This window comes from Enhydra lutris, unplaced genomic scaffold (assembly GCF_002288905.1).
Source record: "Enhydra lutris kenyoni isolate GAN:26980312 unplaced genomic scaffold, ASM228890v2 scaffoldscaffold94, whole genome shotgun sequence".
NCBI classification, from domain to species: domain Eukaryota; kingdom Metazoa; phylum Chordata; class Mammalia; order Carnivora; family Mustelidae; genus Enhydra; species Enhydra lutris.
The window spans coordinates 4,657,188-4,671,484 of record NW_019154178.1 but is presented as its reverse complement, the minus strand read 5'-3'; the positions used below and the strand labels follow the sequence as shown (position 1 = coordinate 4,671,484).

The following is a 14,297-nucleotide window of genomic DNA, read 5'->3' as shown; positions in this document are numbered from 1 at the left end:
GACGGCACAGACTTCGGGTCACACGGCACCAGGCGAGCTTTTGCAAAGCGTTGAGTTCGGACTCGGCCCCTTGTCCCTGCTGCGCACCCTCCCAGCGTGCAGTCGGCCTGCCTGGCCGTCCCCGGCTCCAGGAGCTGTCCGTCCCGGGACCACTCTCCCCATCGCTTCTCCCCCCTCCCACAGAGCAGCCTGCTGGGAGCCTCTAATTCTCCACTTTTCCTTATGACCTTTCAGTTCCTCTTCTAGTAGATGGGGGTCCCCGAGGCCTTCCCCACTCCTTACGCATTTCCACAGATTGAGGGGAAATGGCTCATTGTTGGTATTCTGTTATCAGGCTGCTGCCCCCTCCGAGAAGAGTAACCTCTCAGTTCCAGGAGATGGCCTAGCCCCCAGGCCGCCTTCGGTGCTCTGGCTCAGGGCCCCAGAGAGCCCCTCTCTTGTCTAGGAGGAAAGATTTGACCCAGAGGGCAGACTGAACCCACTGGGTGCCATGAAACCTCTCTAGGGAATCTGCTCTTTGGGGAACTGGACGGGGAAGAGGGAACCGTTTTTCATCTGAGATGAGGACCCACAGCATTTCTCAAGGAAAGTATTTAGTGTGTGTTGGGGGGCGGTGAGGGGGGTGGAGGGAGGACCAGGTAGCCCTGGAGAAGGGGAAATTGAGGTCGCCTTCTGAGTCCCAAATCAGTACATTGACCAATTAGTGGATCCGGGATGAGATTTACAAATTATCCCCAAAGAAACAAATGATCCAACGGAAGTATCTGCCTTATTAGAACAACAAGACAGGGTGCTTGTGGACGCATCGCAAGGACAGTCACAGAGGTGACTCCTGACGGTGGCTTCTGGCTTCTGTCTAGGGCTCTGACAGTCGACCCGTGGCGGCCTGGTGGCCTGACAGAAGGAGCACCACCGAAATGGACACGGCAGGTTGTCACCAAATTGTTGAACCCCGACCATCTCTGTGCCCCGAGTCCCATGCTCCTGGCAGCCTTCTGTTGATAGTCCCTCAAACTGACTCTTCGTGTGGGACACGTAGGGGCAGGAGGGCTACTGCTGGTGTACGGGATCCCAGCGCCCTCAGCCACGTGGATTTCTGGCCCCTGTCCTGGGTCATAAGTTTGTCCGGCTCAGTTCTCACTTTATTACCTAATGTCATGTATTTGTTTGCTTCTTGTCTATTGCCGATCTCCCCCAGCCTCACTCCGTGATGGGGCCTCCATGTTTTCTTGCTCACGGCTGCTGTCTCCGTCCTGGGCGGCGTCTGGCACTCACCTGGAGCTCCGTCAATACTTGTAGGACGAGGGGATACTTGTATACATCAGTTCATGACAACTCCGATGGCATCAGGCAGCATCCCAGGTTCTGGTTGATTCTGGGACGTGGAAGAGCTGGAGTTCTGAGCCTGCGGTGCGAGAGCCGGGGTCTGACCCAGGGCAAGTTCCATGAGAAAAACAGCATCAGGTACAGACCTGCGTGGACTGCCCGCCATGGCTTTCTTTCTTTCTTTTTTTTTTTTTCCTTTTTAAAATTTATTTAAATTTAATTAGCCAACTCTCAGTACATCATTAGTTTCAGAGGTAACGTTGAATAATTTGCCAGTTTCCTATAACTCAGCCCAGGGCTCATCCCATGGCGTGCCCTCCTCCACGCCCCTCCTCCACGCCCAGTTACCCCAGCCCCACCCAGGCCCCAGCTTTTCTCTGCACCCTCCTCTTTGAGCCTCGAGTCTTGAGTACAACGAGCAGAAGGATACAAATGCAAACTAATAATTCCACTGACAGTGACAACATTTACTGAGGATTTTCTGTGCGCTGGGACATCACCGGACACAGGTCTGTTTCCTGCAGAATTACTCCAGTCCGGTCCGGCCAGCAAGACACCAGGTGACCTGGGACTGGGCTCAGCTCCGCCTTGTGCGACCTCAGACCTCTGATGCCAGGCCCTCTGGTTTTTGTTTTTGCCTTTTGTGGTTTTGATTCGTAAAATAAGGGGCTGGACAAGACCAGTAGATTCTAAACTCTTTTTCTTTTGGCAACAGCGCCCTCGTGTCCAACAAGTTCTGCTTCATCACCCCCCATGTCAACGGATAAAGCAGACGGGTCAGGTGCAAGTTCCCAGGCCTCACACCTGTTTCCCACTGCCTGGGAGATGGTGCTCCCAAATTCCCTGGGGGGCCCCCCAGGAGGACAGACCGAAAGCCCCAGAGCCCCTCTCATGTTCTAGGAAACCCAGCCCAAGAAGGTGGCAGTCTCACTGCCCTACTCATGGGGAGGGAAAGCTTTTGTGACAGAAGACAAAGGCTAACAATGGGGGGAGGCTGGGGAACTTCCTCTCGGTTTCAGTGAAACACAAGAACAGGCAGAGTGTGGTGTTCTCAAACTTTAGCGCATGCTGGAACCCCCAGGGGACCTTGAGCAGCAGGTGGATTTGTGGCCCCTCCCGCCACAGCCTCCCCCTGATTCCTTGGGGCTGGAGTGGAGCCAAAGGAGCCAGCGCTGTGACCAGCCCTCCCTGGCACTGCGTGTGGCTTTGCCTGCACGTGCTCCAAACCGCGTTCTGAGAACCAGAGCCCCTGAGAGAGAAGTGGAAGGACGGGGGCGTGTGGGAACCCAGTGTGGGATCCGGGATGCACGAGAGAGACAAGGAAGGAGTTCCCTGCCGGAGCATGCAAGGGGCCCCGCCTGGTCCTTGTCTCTGCCCACATGCCGGGCTGACCCAGCGGGGGCGGGGGGTCTGGGGGTGCACGGCAACCCCCAGCTGGGCTGAGCCTCCCCCAGCAATGCCCACTGTCTCCCAGACCGGGGCTGACTGGTCCTGCCAGCGAACGTTCTTGAATAACCCGTTCATGTCCTATATCGTAGACTTCCTGTGTGTTCTCCATAGTCGCAGACCCTGGCCAACGACACGGGGGCTCCGGGTCCTCCTGGCACCAAAGCCCTTGATCTCTCCACTTCACCAGCGGTCAGCGATAGGCACAGCTCGCAGGCACGGGCCCTCCCGGTGCACCAGGCTCATTTCATTCATCGTCTCATTTCGTTCCCCGCTGCCCCGAGGAGCAGGTGTGGTGAGCAGCTCGCTCCAGGCCGAGGATCTGCGGGTCGTTCTCTTACCCCCGGCCCCCCCTGCCGCCTGCCAGATCTGCGGGGCACTTCTTTGGCCAGATAAGCTAAGGGTGGCTCTGGACTCAAAGCTTAGCCAGCTCATGGAGTAAGACTTCGCTCCTGTTCTAGAGTAAACACATAATGTATCCTGCAAACAGGACCCTTTCTGAGAGTGAAAAGGGGCATCACAGGTAATTAGGCAGGGACAACAGGCTTAAACTGGGACAGCCCCCAGACACCTGGACGCAGAGTCACCTCATCTGTTTCAAAGCCTGCCCTTTCTCCTAAAACACCTGCCTTGGACGCACCTCCAACCTTGGTTTCAGCCAATAATGTGGCCTTCACTTTGCAGGGGAAATGGAAACCGCTAGACAGGGCTCCCCTTGAAATGCCGCAGACGCACCGTCCTTCATCTCCGGCCGGCTTACTCTACTAAAGACCACCTTGCAACCTAAGGTTGGGTATTCCTGCTGGGCTCTGAATCTGAGCTCCCTCCCTTCCTCTGGGGGCCAGTGGGGCCTCGCTTCATCCCCTGGCTCCTTTATGTCCTGCTTCCCCATCCCCACTCCGTGCTTGTTTCTCTTCTCAACATTTAAATATGTTCGGATCTCTCCCATCTTAAAAAAAACCAACAGCGATACAACCTTCCCTCTACCCCACACTCTGTTTTCTCCTCCCTGCTGTATTTCTTCTGCCTCTGAAAGGCGAATGCTGGCGAGAGGGGGGCCTTATAAACCCAAGCTGCCCATGAGGCTCAGGGAGCTGACTCCTGCCCCTCTCCCGGCAGCCCCCACCGCCCCCCTGCCTGCTTCTGCTCAGCCCCTGCAACCCAGTCTCTCGGCCCTACCAGGCAGATCCGTGAGCTTCCGTGGGTGTGCGCTGTTCTCTCCCACCTTGGGGACCCCGTGAGGGCCGGTCCCTCCTCCACAGGGAGGGCTGCTGTCACCTCTGTCTCCAGTGGCCCCTCTGGGTACACCTTCCTGGTGAGGCTGAGAAACCAGCCTTTTAACCCTGACACAGTAGAAGGCAGACCAGGCAGATGGAATAAAATAGAAGACATGCACATCTCCACTGGCTTTGCTTTGAGAGGGAGGTGACTTGTTGGGGACTTACCTGTTGATGGCTCCTCCAGGGTCATGGTTTGCTGTGTGGGTCCCCGTCTTTCCAGACCCAAAGAGAAGCCAAGGAGAGAGTCTGATGAAGGGTTTGACCTTTTGTCACCGCCCCAGCCCTCCATCAGAGCAGGACTTGCTTCTCCTGGTTCCTCTTTCCCAGGGTTGTTATGGCAGGAGAACTGGGGCGGGGGCTTATTCCTTCTCAGTGACGTATTTGCCCCTAAAAATCCAGGGCATCTAAATTTTACTGGCTCAACTACCTTATCATGTACTATTGTGCCATAATCTAGGTCCCTCCCTCCCAGAGCAGGGCCTTGGACATGGACTTGGGTGGAGGACGTCTTTGTGGGAGGTGAGCTCGGAAGCCAACTGGAAAGGATGAGGAACACACGCCTGGAACCGGGAACAGGAGGAAAACGAATGAAGGGTGTGTCGATGGCTGGGCGTGCTCTGGGGTATGCACTCTCCCCACATGGCCCGCGGCACCGCGCCTGGGCTGAGTGGCCTTCCGCTCCTTCCCTGAAAGCCCCAAAGCGGAGCAGCAGAGGTGCGCACATAGGGGGCAGAGGGGAGCCTTCACGCAGCTATCCACTGGGCCCCAGGCTGCAGGAAGGGAACCCCCGCAGGATGTTAGCTGGAAGCCTCCCTTCAGGGTCCCACCACGGGGCTATGGGACAGGGGTCAGCAGATCAGCAGGAACGAAGGGGAGCCTGTGTCACTGCTCTGGGTCCCTTCACCCTGGGTAGGGAGCTCAGAGCAGGAGACTAGGAAGAGATTTCTTTGGAAACAGCTGTTACTTCCTTGTGAGTCCTCACCACTTCCAGTGGTGGGGTAGAGGGACGTGGGCCAAGTGAGAGAGTGTGACGGACAGGACTGGGGAGGTTTGTCATGCGGGCCCTGCAGAGATGGGAGACCAGGGGACAGGGGTCGACACCAGGCCTGGCAGAGTGGAAACCATCGTGCACTGAGATCGGGGTCCTCGCAGGCAGACAGCGGATCTTGGTGTCAGGGGAGGAATATGGCAGGCCACCGAGCGTTGGCAGGGAGACACAGCCTGCTTGGTGTCTGGTGCCACTCAGTGGGGACAGCTGGCCAGATGTCCAGGGGCAGTGGGGGGACCTTCAAAGGACCACCCAGAATAGAGATGCAGCAACCCAGGGTCAAGGGTAGGAGAGATGGGACCAGTGGAAACTCTTAGGAACTGACAAAACTCTTCCTCTGAGGAAGAGACCATCGTATCCATCTGCCAGACCCCCAGACAGCAAAGCCACTCGGCCCGGTGAGAACGATTCCATCACTTCCCCTTCGTGCCGGCCCTGCTGGAGAGGCGGGAGACAGGTTGGGGGAAGGGAGTTCAGGGCAGCAGAAGTGCCAGGGTAAGTTGGGAGTGAGGAGAGAGGGTCTTTCCCATCCTCCAGTGTCAGCCTCCAACCTGAGACAGAGCCAAGCCAGGGGAAGGGGAGATTGCTTTGAATTTTAGTTTGAAATTTTGTATATTTCATGAGACAGGAAGTACTCATCTCTGAATTGAGACAGAAGCCAAGACCAGAGTTCTCATTTGGGGCAGGAGAAGACCACCCCACTGAATAAAAGTGACAGGGTGGGGGGCGCCTGGCTGGCTCAGTTGGTGGAGTATGTGGGACTCTTGATCTCAGGGTTTTGAGTTTGAGGCCCAAGTTGGGTGTAGAGATTAATGTAAGTTAATTAAATAATAAGTTAAATATTTATTATTTAATAATGATTAAATAATTAATATAAATTAAATTAATAAAATATCTGGGGCACCTGGGTGTTGGTGAAGCCTCTGACTTTCCCACAGGTCATGATCTCAGGATCCTGAGATCAAGGGTCCAGGCTATGCACTCAGTGGGGAGCCTGCTTCCCCTTCTCCCTCTGCACCTCTCCCGCTCGTGCTCTTGCTCTTTCTCTCTCAAATAAATAAATAATTAAAAAAAAATAGAATCTTAAAAAAAAAGTGAAGGGGCAGTGAAACACAGAAATGGAGTTAAGTTTGGATCCTAATCTATGAGCCAGAATGAATTAGATTTTCAGAACGGTTGAAAATCGTCTTCGGAGAAGCTCTTTCTCCACAGTGGACTGGGAGGGTGTATGGGTGTGTGTGTGTGTGTGTGTGTGTGTGTGTGTGTGTGTGTGAATTACCTCTCTCTACTCAATAAGCACACACACTGTTTGTTCTTGTTGGTGGAGACGGGTCTAACCCATCTGAACACAGCTCCTGTTGGTGGATCCCCGTGGAGCTGCCGTGGGGGGTCCCTGGGTCTCCTTTCCGGAGAGAGCTTGTCTTCAGCTGCAGGGTTGCAGCTGGATCCCCGCTCCTCCGGGGCAGGTTCAGCCAGAGAGCACAGCGGGGTCGGGGGTCGGATCTTGGCCCCAGAGCCCCCACCAACTTAGCAACTTGCCCTGGCAGAGACTGGGCGGATCTGCTTTGCATGACAGGGGCGTGGGCTCCCCCTGCCCCACTCTGCTTCCTTCCCTTTTATCTTTTATAGGGTGGGCGTTCCCCTCCACCCACAGGAAACCTCCTTCACACCCAAAGCCCACCGGCACCTACCCCAACGGATAGATTCACCTTTTAAACTCGGTATTACACACGTGAACTTGTTTCCTTATTTTTTAAAATTTGCTTTAAATTTTTTTAAATAGGAAGACTGCGTAAGAACGTTTTCATCTGCATTTTCAAAAAACCACAGTCTCTCAGGTTTGATGCTCCCAAATTGAACTTCCGGAACTGCCCACCCCCTTCCCTTCTGCACTTAGCAGATCCTAGTACCTTCAGGTCATTTCTCCTGGAGGGCTTTCTCTGACCTCCTGAATTCACATTTGTTAAACCCCTTGTCCTGAGCAACCCAGAAGAGTCCGAGTCCGTGGGTGAAACTCATCCAACTCGCTCTTAATTGTCCTTGGTCAGATCTCAGCCCCTGAGAAGTCGTGATCTGAAGCTCTTGGTCACGGCTAATTGCTCAGAACATAGGACCCGGGCCACGCAGCTGCTCAGAAAGTATCTGACAAGGGCTGAATCTGATACCGCGAACGCCTGGGGAGCTTCCAGCTGCCTCCGCCGTGGCCTCAGTCTTAGGCCATCACTCCTGCTTCCTGATCACCGCACAGACCTGTAAGACTGGGCACTCGAAAAACGTAAAAGTTCTCCTGTCCGAGTACCCAGCAAGAGAGTCTGTAGTCACCCACCGACCCAAGACTGTCCCCTGTGAGCTTGAACACCAGCGACGGAGACTCCCCCCGAGGCCACCTCGGCATCCTGAGCAGCTCCGCCTGTCCGACCTCCTCTAGCTTTGGTCCGCGTCACAGCCTCACAGGACAAGTTAGTCTTTCCATAATATTAACCTAGATGGGCTCTCAGGCCCAAAGTGTGCATTTTTTTTTTTAAGAGAGTTAAAATTTTTCTTCCTCTTGATAGTCTCTCAAGTGGGAACCTGGCAAGCTTGAAATATGGAACGCTTCGTTTGTTCGTCCACTCCAGAAATATCAGCTGGGTGTTGCATGTGTCTAGCATGGGACATAGAGGTGTCCCAGAAGACGGGGTCCATCTGGGGAGACAAAAACGCTTATAAGGTCAATGCATGACAGCAACATAGGAACCGCCAAGCAAGAGCTGACCCAGGGTACGCTCAGGGCCAAGAGCTCCGGACAGGTGGGGGAGGGGGGCTGCTTGGGAACACAGGGGCAGGGCGTCTAGGAAGGTTTCTCTTAGGAAGTGGGATCTGAGTGGGGTGTGATAGACAGGAAGCACGGGCCAGTGGGTGAACCAGCCGGGCAATCAGACTCCGAGAGAGAACTTCCCAAGATGGACAGGGAGGGGCTTAGTGGGGATGAAGGAAGTTGGAGGCTGCTGGGGGGGGCGGCGGTGAGAAGCATTTCCCTTCCAAGACACTGTCAGTCAGTCACTCCGTCTCCAGCAGCCTCCTGACCTAGCAGCTGGTCTTCTTCATCAGCTCGGGGGCCAGGAGGCCAGCCTGCTGGTGGGCGGGGCTGCTGTCATGGGGGCCCTTCCGCGGCTTCTCCTATTCTTGCTGGTCCAGACAGGTGAGAGAGGAGAGACTGCGGTCCTGGGATGGGAGCATCTCCCTCCCTCTGCTCTCCTGTCCCGCTGGGGTTCGGGCTGGCAAGGCTCGGGGCTGGATGCTTCAGCTCTCCGGGAGTAAAGAGGAAGAGGGTGTGGCTGCGGTTGAGGACCAAGAGGTGGGGAAGCCTGCAACGCAGAAGGGGGCCAGCGCACCACAGCAAACGGCCAAGGTGAAATTTGGAGGAGGAAGGCCCAGACAGAAGCCAAGGCCTGGGAGGTGCTCAGGTCAGGTGCAGCAGGAGCTAGAGCCAGAGAGGGTTGGGACGGAGCCGGGGGCCACGGAAGCCACACGTGGGAGACAGGTGCACGCCCATCACTGCCCAGGCCTCGGGCACAGCAGCCCAGACACACCAGTTGGGCTGCTCCCGTCTTTTCTTCCTTTTTCTGCAGCGGAAGGGTATTCTGGAGATGATGGGGATACAGAGGACATCGTTGCGGTCCTTCGGGAGTCTGTCAGACTCCCCCTGGAAGTTCCAGCCGATGAAGAGCTTGAGAATATCGTCTGGTCCTCTCATGTAAGGCTTGCCACCATGGTCCCTGGGAAAGAGGGGCAGCCGGCCACCATCGAGGTGACCAACCCTCGATACAAGGGCCGAGTGAGCTTTCCCGACCCCGGCTACTCCCTGCACATCAGCAATCTCAGCTGGGAGGACTCAGGGCCGTACCAGGCTCAGGTCAACCTGAGGACGTCGCAGATCTCCATCGTGCAGCGCTACCGTCTACGTGTGTACCGTGAGTGTCAGCTGGGGGCTCCGATGCTGCCTGTCCGGGGCTCTCCCCAGCTTTGCGCGCGAAGGAGCAGTGGTCCCGGGACTCAGAGTTACGGTTGGAGGGGCGGGGATGGGAGGTGGGCTGTCTCCTGTGCGCCCAAGCCCGGTGTCTGAGCTGCGGAGTGACCGGAGCGGCGAGGCCCTGGGCACGTGGGCTGTTCCCCTGGACCTTCCACGCGCAGTGAGAGGGGTCTGGAGCTTTGTGTGCGGACGTCCGGGGGCCCTTCTCTCCCACTGAGATCCTGCATCCTGGGAATGGATGCGGCCTCTAGGCCTGAGTGCTCGATCCCCCTGTGCCCTGTGAGGGCTGCTAATCAATGTCTCCTCTCCACCCGAACCAAGTTTCTCAGTGCCCGTGACACACTGACTGATCTCCACCTGGAATCTTGCAGAGACACTGATTAAACTATCAATGCCCCCAGGAGGTGTGACAGTATTTTCTGGGATCAACGAGGTAGAATGGGTTTGGAAGAAGGTAGGGTGTGCAGGGGACGGAGAGAAGGTGAGGCCATGTTGGGGGGCACGTAGAAAATGCCAAAGGCAGCCCTATCTACCTTAGTAGTTGCCTGGGGGACCCTGGAACCAGATTTTACAGCAGCTGTATTAGTTTCTGGACAGGCACCCCTGTCCCCTCAGGATTGAGGACCTTAAGAGAACAGCCCCAACCCCTGATTACTTAAGAGGGTCTTTGTGTCCCTCCTTCATCTAGGCCGGCTGTCGGAGCCTCGTGTCACCGTGAACTTTGAGATCTCTCAGGAAGATGGCTGTAATATATCTCTGACCTGCTCTGTGGAGAAGGCAGGCCTGGACATGACCTACACCTGGCTATCCAGGGAGGATGGTGTGGACACAGTGCACGAGAGCTCTGCCCTCAGCACATCCTGGCGGCCTGGGGATAATGCCCCCTCTTACACCTGCAGGGCCAGCAACCCCGTCAGCAGCATCACTTCCCGCCCCATCCCTGCCGGGTCCTTCTGTTCAGGTACCAGGCCCCTGGGGACAGCCCCGAGCTACTGCAGGGCTCTCAGCTACCACCGCCCTCCCTCCGTTCTTCCCAGGAGAGTACCTGGTACCCAGAACTGCACTCCTCCCCATGGGACCTGGTCCCCTGGGCTGGGGACGGGGCCGGCGCTCCCAACTCCCAAAGGTTCTCGAGTCTCTCGCTCAGCTTGAGATCATTCCCTGCATCTCAGCTCCTGACTTCTGTGATCAGAACACACATGTCCAGGGACCCTTGCCAAGGAACAGCAATTGGCTGTGAACTTGAGACCCCTCTGTGGGATCTGGGCTGGGTGTCCGCCTCTGAATCTGGACCTCCCCCCTCCCCCGCCCTGGTGAGCCCCTCTCTCCTTGCCTCCTTCTGCCCCAGATCCCGGCTGTCCTTCGGAGAAGTCCACTCACCCCTGCGTCTTGACCAAGGGGCTGCTGCTCCTCGCGCTCCTTGTGGTCCTGGCTGCGGGGCTGTGGCTCACTGGAGCCCCAACACGGGGCCGAACACCAAGGAAGAGGAAGCTCGAGAGAAACAGACTCAGACTGAAAAAGAAGGAGAAGCCCCACCCCAGCCTGGCCTGAGCGACCCTGGGACCACAGTCCTGAGCGCTGTTTCTCCCCCAGCCCCCGGGGGCCTCTCCTCCCAGGGGGCCGAGGGCTGGGTGCTGTAAGGGCCATACTCCACAGGGGGTGGGGGAGAGGATGATTATCCCGCAATAAAGTCGAATTAGGTGACCACCGCTCTGGGGGGTGACGTTGGGTCCTCGGCCGCACCACTCCCCAGACCTGCTTCCCGGGCTTTCCTTGCGATCTGGGCGTCTTCCCCCGCAGCCGCTGTGCTTTCCCACGCCTGCCTCTGCTAAGGAGAGTGAGTCCAAAGCCCCCTTCACAGCAGTCTTTATTCTTCAGCCCCTACCCCACCCCCGCCCAGGGTACACTTTCCTGTGACCCTACCTGAGTCTGGGAGTCCTACGCCGGGGAGAGGTGCCAGAGAGATGCCAGAGAGAGGTGGGAGCACTGAGCAGCCCCAGGGGGGCTAAACTTCCCGCTCAGATTCTGCTCTCAGAGCCTGCCGCCTGCCCAGTCCCTGGGCTCAGGGCAGAAGCTGTGTGGCCCATTGAGATGTCCTGCGTCCCGGGGCTGAGCCAAGCCAGGTGACCCTCAGTCAGTCGCCTTCCCGTCCACTTGACACTCGCTAGCTGCTCCTGGCCTCTGCGGCCCGGCCTTTGAGGCCGGCCCCAAGACGGACGACAACTGGGCTGGACTGGTAGCTGGAGTCTAGACCGCTGATGCTGTCTGTGGTTGGTACTGCTGTCTGGTCCTCTTCTCCAGATTTCCAGTCTCAGACCTACTCTCTGGACCCTTGTCCTGGGGGCACGCCCACCCGCTCCACGTGCACCCATCCCTGGCCAAGCCCTTACGCTGACCCCAGCAGCCTGAACCCCTCACCCAAGCCTGCTGAGCCCTTTGTCCAGCAGACACCCATTCAGGCTCCGACCCTTTCCTGGGGCTGAGGCGGCACGGGAAGGCTGGCTGGTACCCCTGGGGGGGGGGATCTCTGAAGTATAGTGAGGGACCAGGGCTGGGCCGTGTGGCAGAAACTATCTTACATTCCTCCTGCTTGCCTTCCCCTCTCTCAGTGAGAAGGATGCTGGTCTCCAAAATGACTTCCAAGGGGCAGTGGGATGCGTAGGGGAATCGTGGGGACCAAGGACACTGCTTTTGGGAAGATAGGGCAGGTGGGCTAGGCACTAGGACACCCAGGAGGAGGGTTCTTTCCCAGGTCCCAGCCTGGAAAGGAAGCAAGGCCATGAGGCAAGTGGTGGGGGGGAGTGTCCTAAGTTTCTAGGCAGGAGATGGAGCCCCTTGGGGCCTGGAATGGAGTTGGTGACATTGGGAAACCAAGCTCCAAAGAGCTCCTCAGGTGGGCAACAGATCAGCTCTACTCCCTGGGGGCCTGAGCCCTTGTCCCCCTGGAAGGCAGTCCTGGCCCGAGGCTGATTTTCTGCCCCTCTGCCCCGTCCCCCAGGAGGTCCCACCTTCCAAGAGGCCTGCGGTTCAGGGCCAAGGCTGCAGCCCCTGTTCCTCCAGCTCCTGCATTCCGTTTCTGGAGACTGACTGGGAAGGCACACGGGGCTGCTGGGTTTTCCTGGATCTCAGAGTTAGGCCCACGGAAAGCGAGTAAAGAGATGGATGGTCCCTGTCCATCTGGTCCAGGGCTCTCCCCGGAGCTGGCCAAGTCTTTCTTCCATCATCTCCGAACAGAGAAGGGCTGAAACCCCAAAGCATCAGGGGGAATCTGAAAGAGGAAGGCAGAGCCCCTCAGACGGAGGAATTGCGGCTCAGGGAGGTCCGGGCCACTCTGTCTGCAGGAAGCCAGGGAAATGATCAGCTGGTAGCACTTCGCCCTTGGCAGAGTTTGCCTGCCCTTTGACACAGATGGAAGCAAACGGGGGCAGGAGTGGTGTGGGGCGGAGGAGGGAGGGCAGTATTTAGGGATCCACTAAGAGTCAGGCACTGGGCTAGCACTGGGGAGGCAGGAAAGACCTGGCCTACCCTCACGGAAGTCTTCCTGCAGTCTGTGAAGACCATAATTACGAGGTGTGACAAGGGCCATGGGTGAAGGTGAGGGCACAGTGGGAGGATGGGTCCCTGCCCCCAAGGGAAGAGGAGAGCACAGTTTCTGACCCCAGATTAGCCGGGAGTCCAAGGAAGGGACATTCTCGCCTCAAAGAAGACGAATGGGAAGACACTGGTTTGTGGCAGAGCACAGTGACTTCTAGGGACTGAGACCATACCACGCAGGGGACAAAGGGAGAGGTAAGAAGAGGGTCAGAAGAGGAGGCCAGGCCCCTCTGAGAGACTCAGCGTTGTGGGACATTCAAGCAGGAACACCCTCCTGGACCTACGGCCTCACGGGGACAGAAGGTAGGGATGCCCATGGCGAGGGGACAGTCTGTGAGAGACCACACCGGGTGATAGAGCTAGTGCTCCCAGGGGTCAGTGGCGCCCGTGGAACTGACCACAATGACTGATCTTCTTCTCAGCAAGTTGAAAATATGTGGGCCGGCTGATACTTGGGTTACATAAAATCCTAGTGGGTTGAACACCCTTTCCCAGAGAGTAACAATCACAGAACGAGGGGGACCCAGAAGAAAATCTTAATTTTGAGACTCAGGGACTATTTTTAATTAACTTTCACTTCTGGCACAGTGAGGCAACAAGTTTCGGGGCTAGGTTCCTGTTCTTGCCCAAAAGCCCACAAGATACTTCAGAATCAGAGCAAAATGACAATAATAATACAATTCACAAAATAAGGATTCGGGGGGAAAATAACCAGACCATCAACTTTTTAAAAATGGAAAGTTATTTTAAATCCCAAGATCACAAAAAGTTATTTTACAACCAAATGAAATTAGCTCTTCCTCAAGAAAACCCTGGAAACAGGGGCGCCTGGGTGGTTCAGTCAGTTGTCTGTCTGTCTTTGGCTCAGGTCGTGATCCCAGGGTCCTGGGATCAAGTCCCGCACTGGGCTCTCTGCTCGGCAGGGAACCTGCTTCTCCTTCTTCCTCTGCTTGTTCCCCCTTTGTGCGCTCTCTCTGTCAAATAAATAAACAAAATTAAGAAAAATAGGAAGAAAACATTGGAAACAGCAGATACGAACTTTTGGATCAGAGGGGGAGGGAGATCTTCTCTGCTGGCTAGTGAGGGACCACGGGGTAGAGAAGGCTGGGTGCGGACATCTGTTTGAAGCCCTCTCCTGGCTTTCACACAGCGTCCGCTAACCTGTGCTCTGAGTGGCCTCATGAAGTCTGGTACCTTGTAAAGGAATGTGGAAAGCTGCCACCTGGAGAGACTCCGCCGGAAGGGTGGTGGGAAATAACACACCACCTCTCCTGCCTCCCCTCCTCCTCCCCCTCCTCTCGCCACATTTTCCTCTCTCGGTCGCAAGGAGCCCACCGAAGTTTACACCTGGAAGAACTTTCCAGCAGTCTGTCCCTAAGGATGGAACGGATTACTGGGGGAATGTCGAGCTTCCTGGCCCAGGATGTGGGCCCGTCGGGCCAGAGACCACCTGGAAGGAGAATGTGGCTGGGGTCCTGGTGGGAGTGGTTCAGTGTGTCCTGCAGGGTCTCTTCTGGTAGACCTGGAGGCCATGAATCCACGAATGGGATGCGTGGAAGGCTCCATGGGAGTCACGGAGTTCAGACTGGGG

General features: G+C 56.6%; 1 protein-coding gene across 3 annotated transcripts; it reads left to right on the top strand.

Annotated features, from left to right (window-relative positions):
* Positions 1 to 8,071: 8,071 nt before the first annotated feature.
* Positions 8,072 to 10,821, top strand: LOC111138926 (SLAM family member 9). Of its 3 annotated transcripts, XM_022490926.1 has the most exons (4): positions 8,072 to 8,281; positions 8,712 to 9,053; positions 9,801 to 10,073; positions 10,461 to 10,821. In XM_022490926.1, the coding sequence occupies exons 1-4, from the start codon at positions 8,236 to 8,238 to the stop codon at positions 10,661 to 10,663; spliced, it is 864 nt and encodes a 287-aa protein (XP_022346634.1). In that variant the 5' UTR covers positions 8,072 to 8,235; the 3' UTR covers positions 10,664 to 10,821. The 3 variants fall into 3 exon arrangements, 2 of the variants coding, with proteins under 2 accessions (XP_022346634.1, XP_022346632.1); XR_002640063.1 differs by lacking the exons at positions 8,072 to 8,281; positions 10,461 to 10,821 and adding an exon at positions 9,434 to 9,516 and having other exon boundaries at positions 8,331 to 9,053; positions 9,801 to 9,865; XM_022490924.1 differs by lacking the exon at positions 8,072 to 8,281 and having other exon boundaries at positions 8,331 to 9,053.
* The last annotated feature ends 3,476 nt before the right edge of the window (positions 10,822 to 14,297 follow it).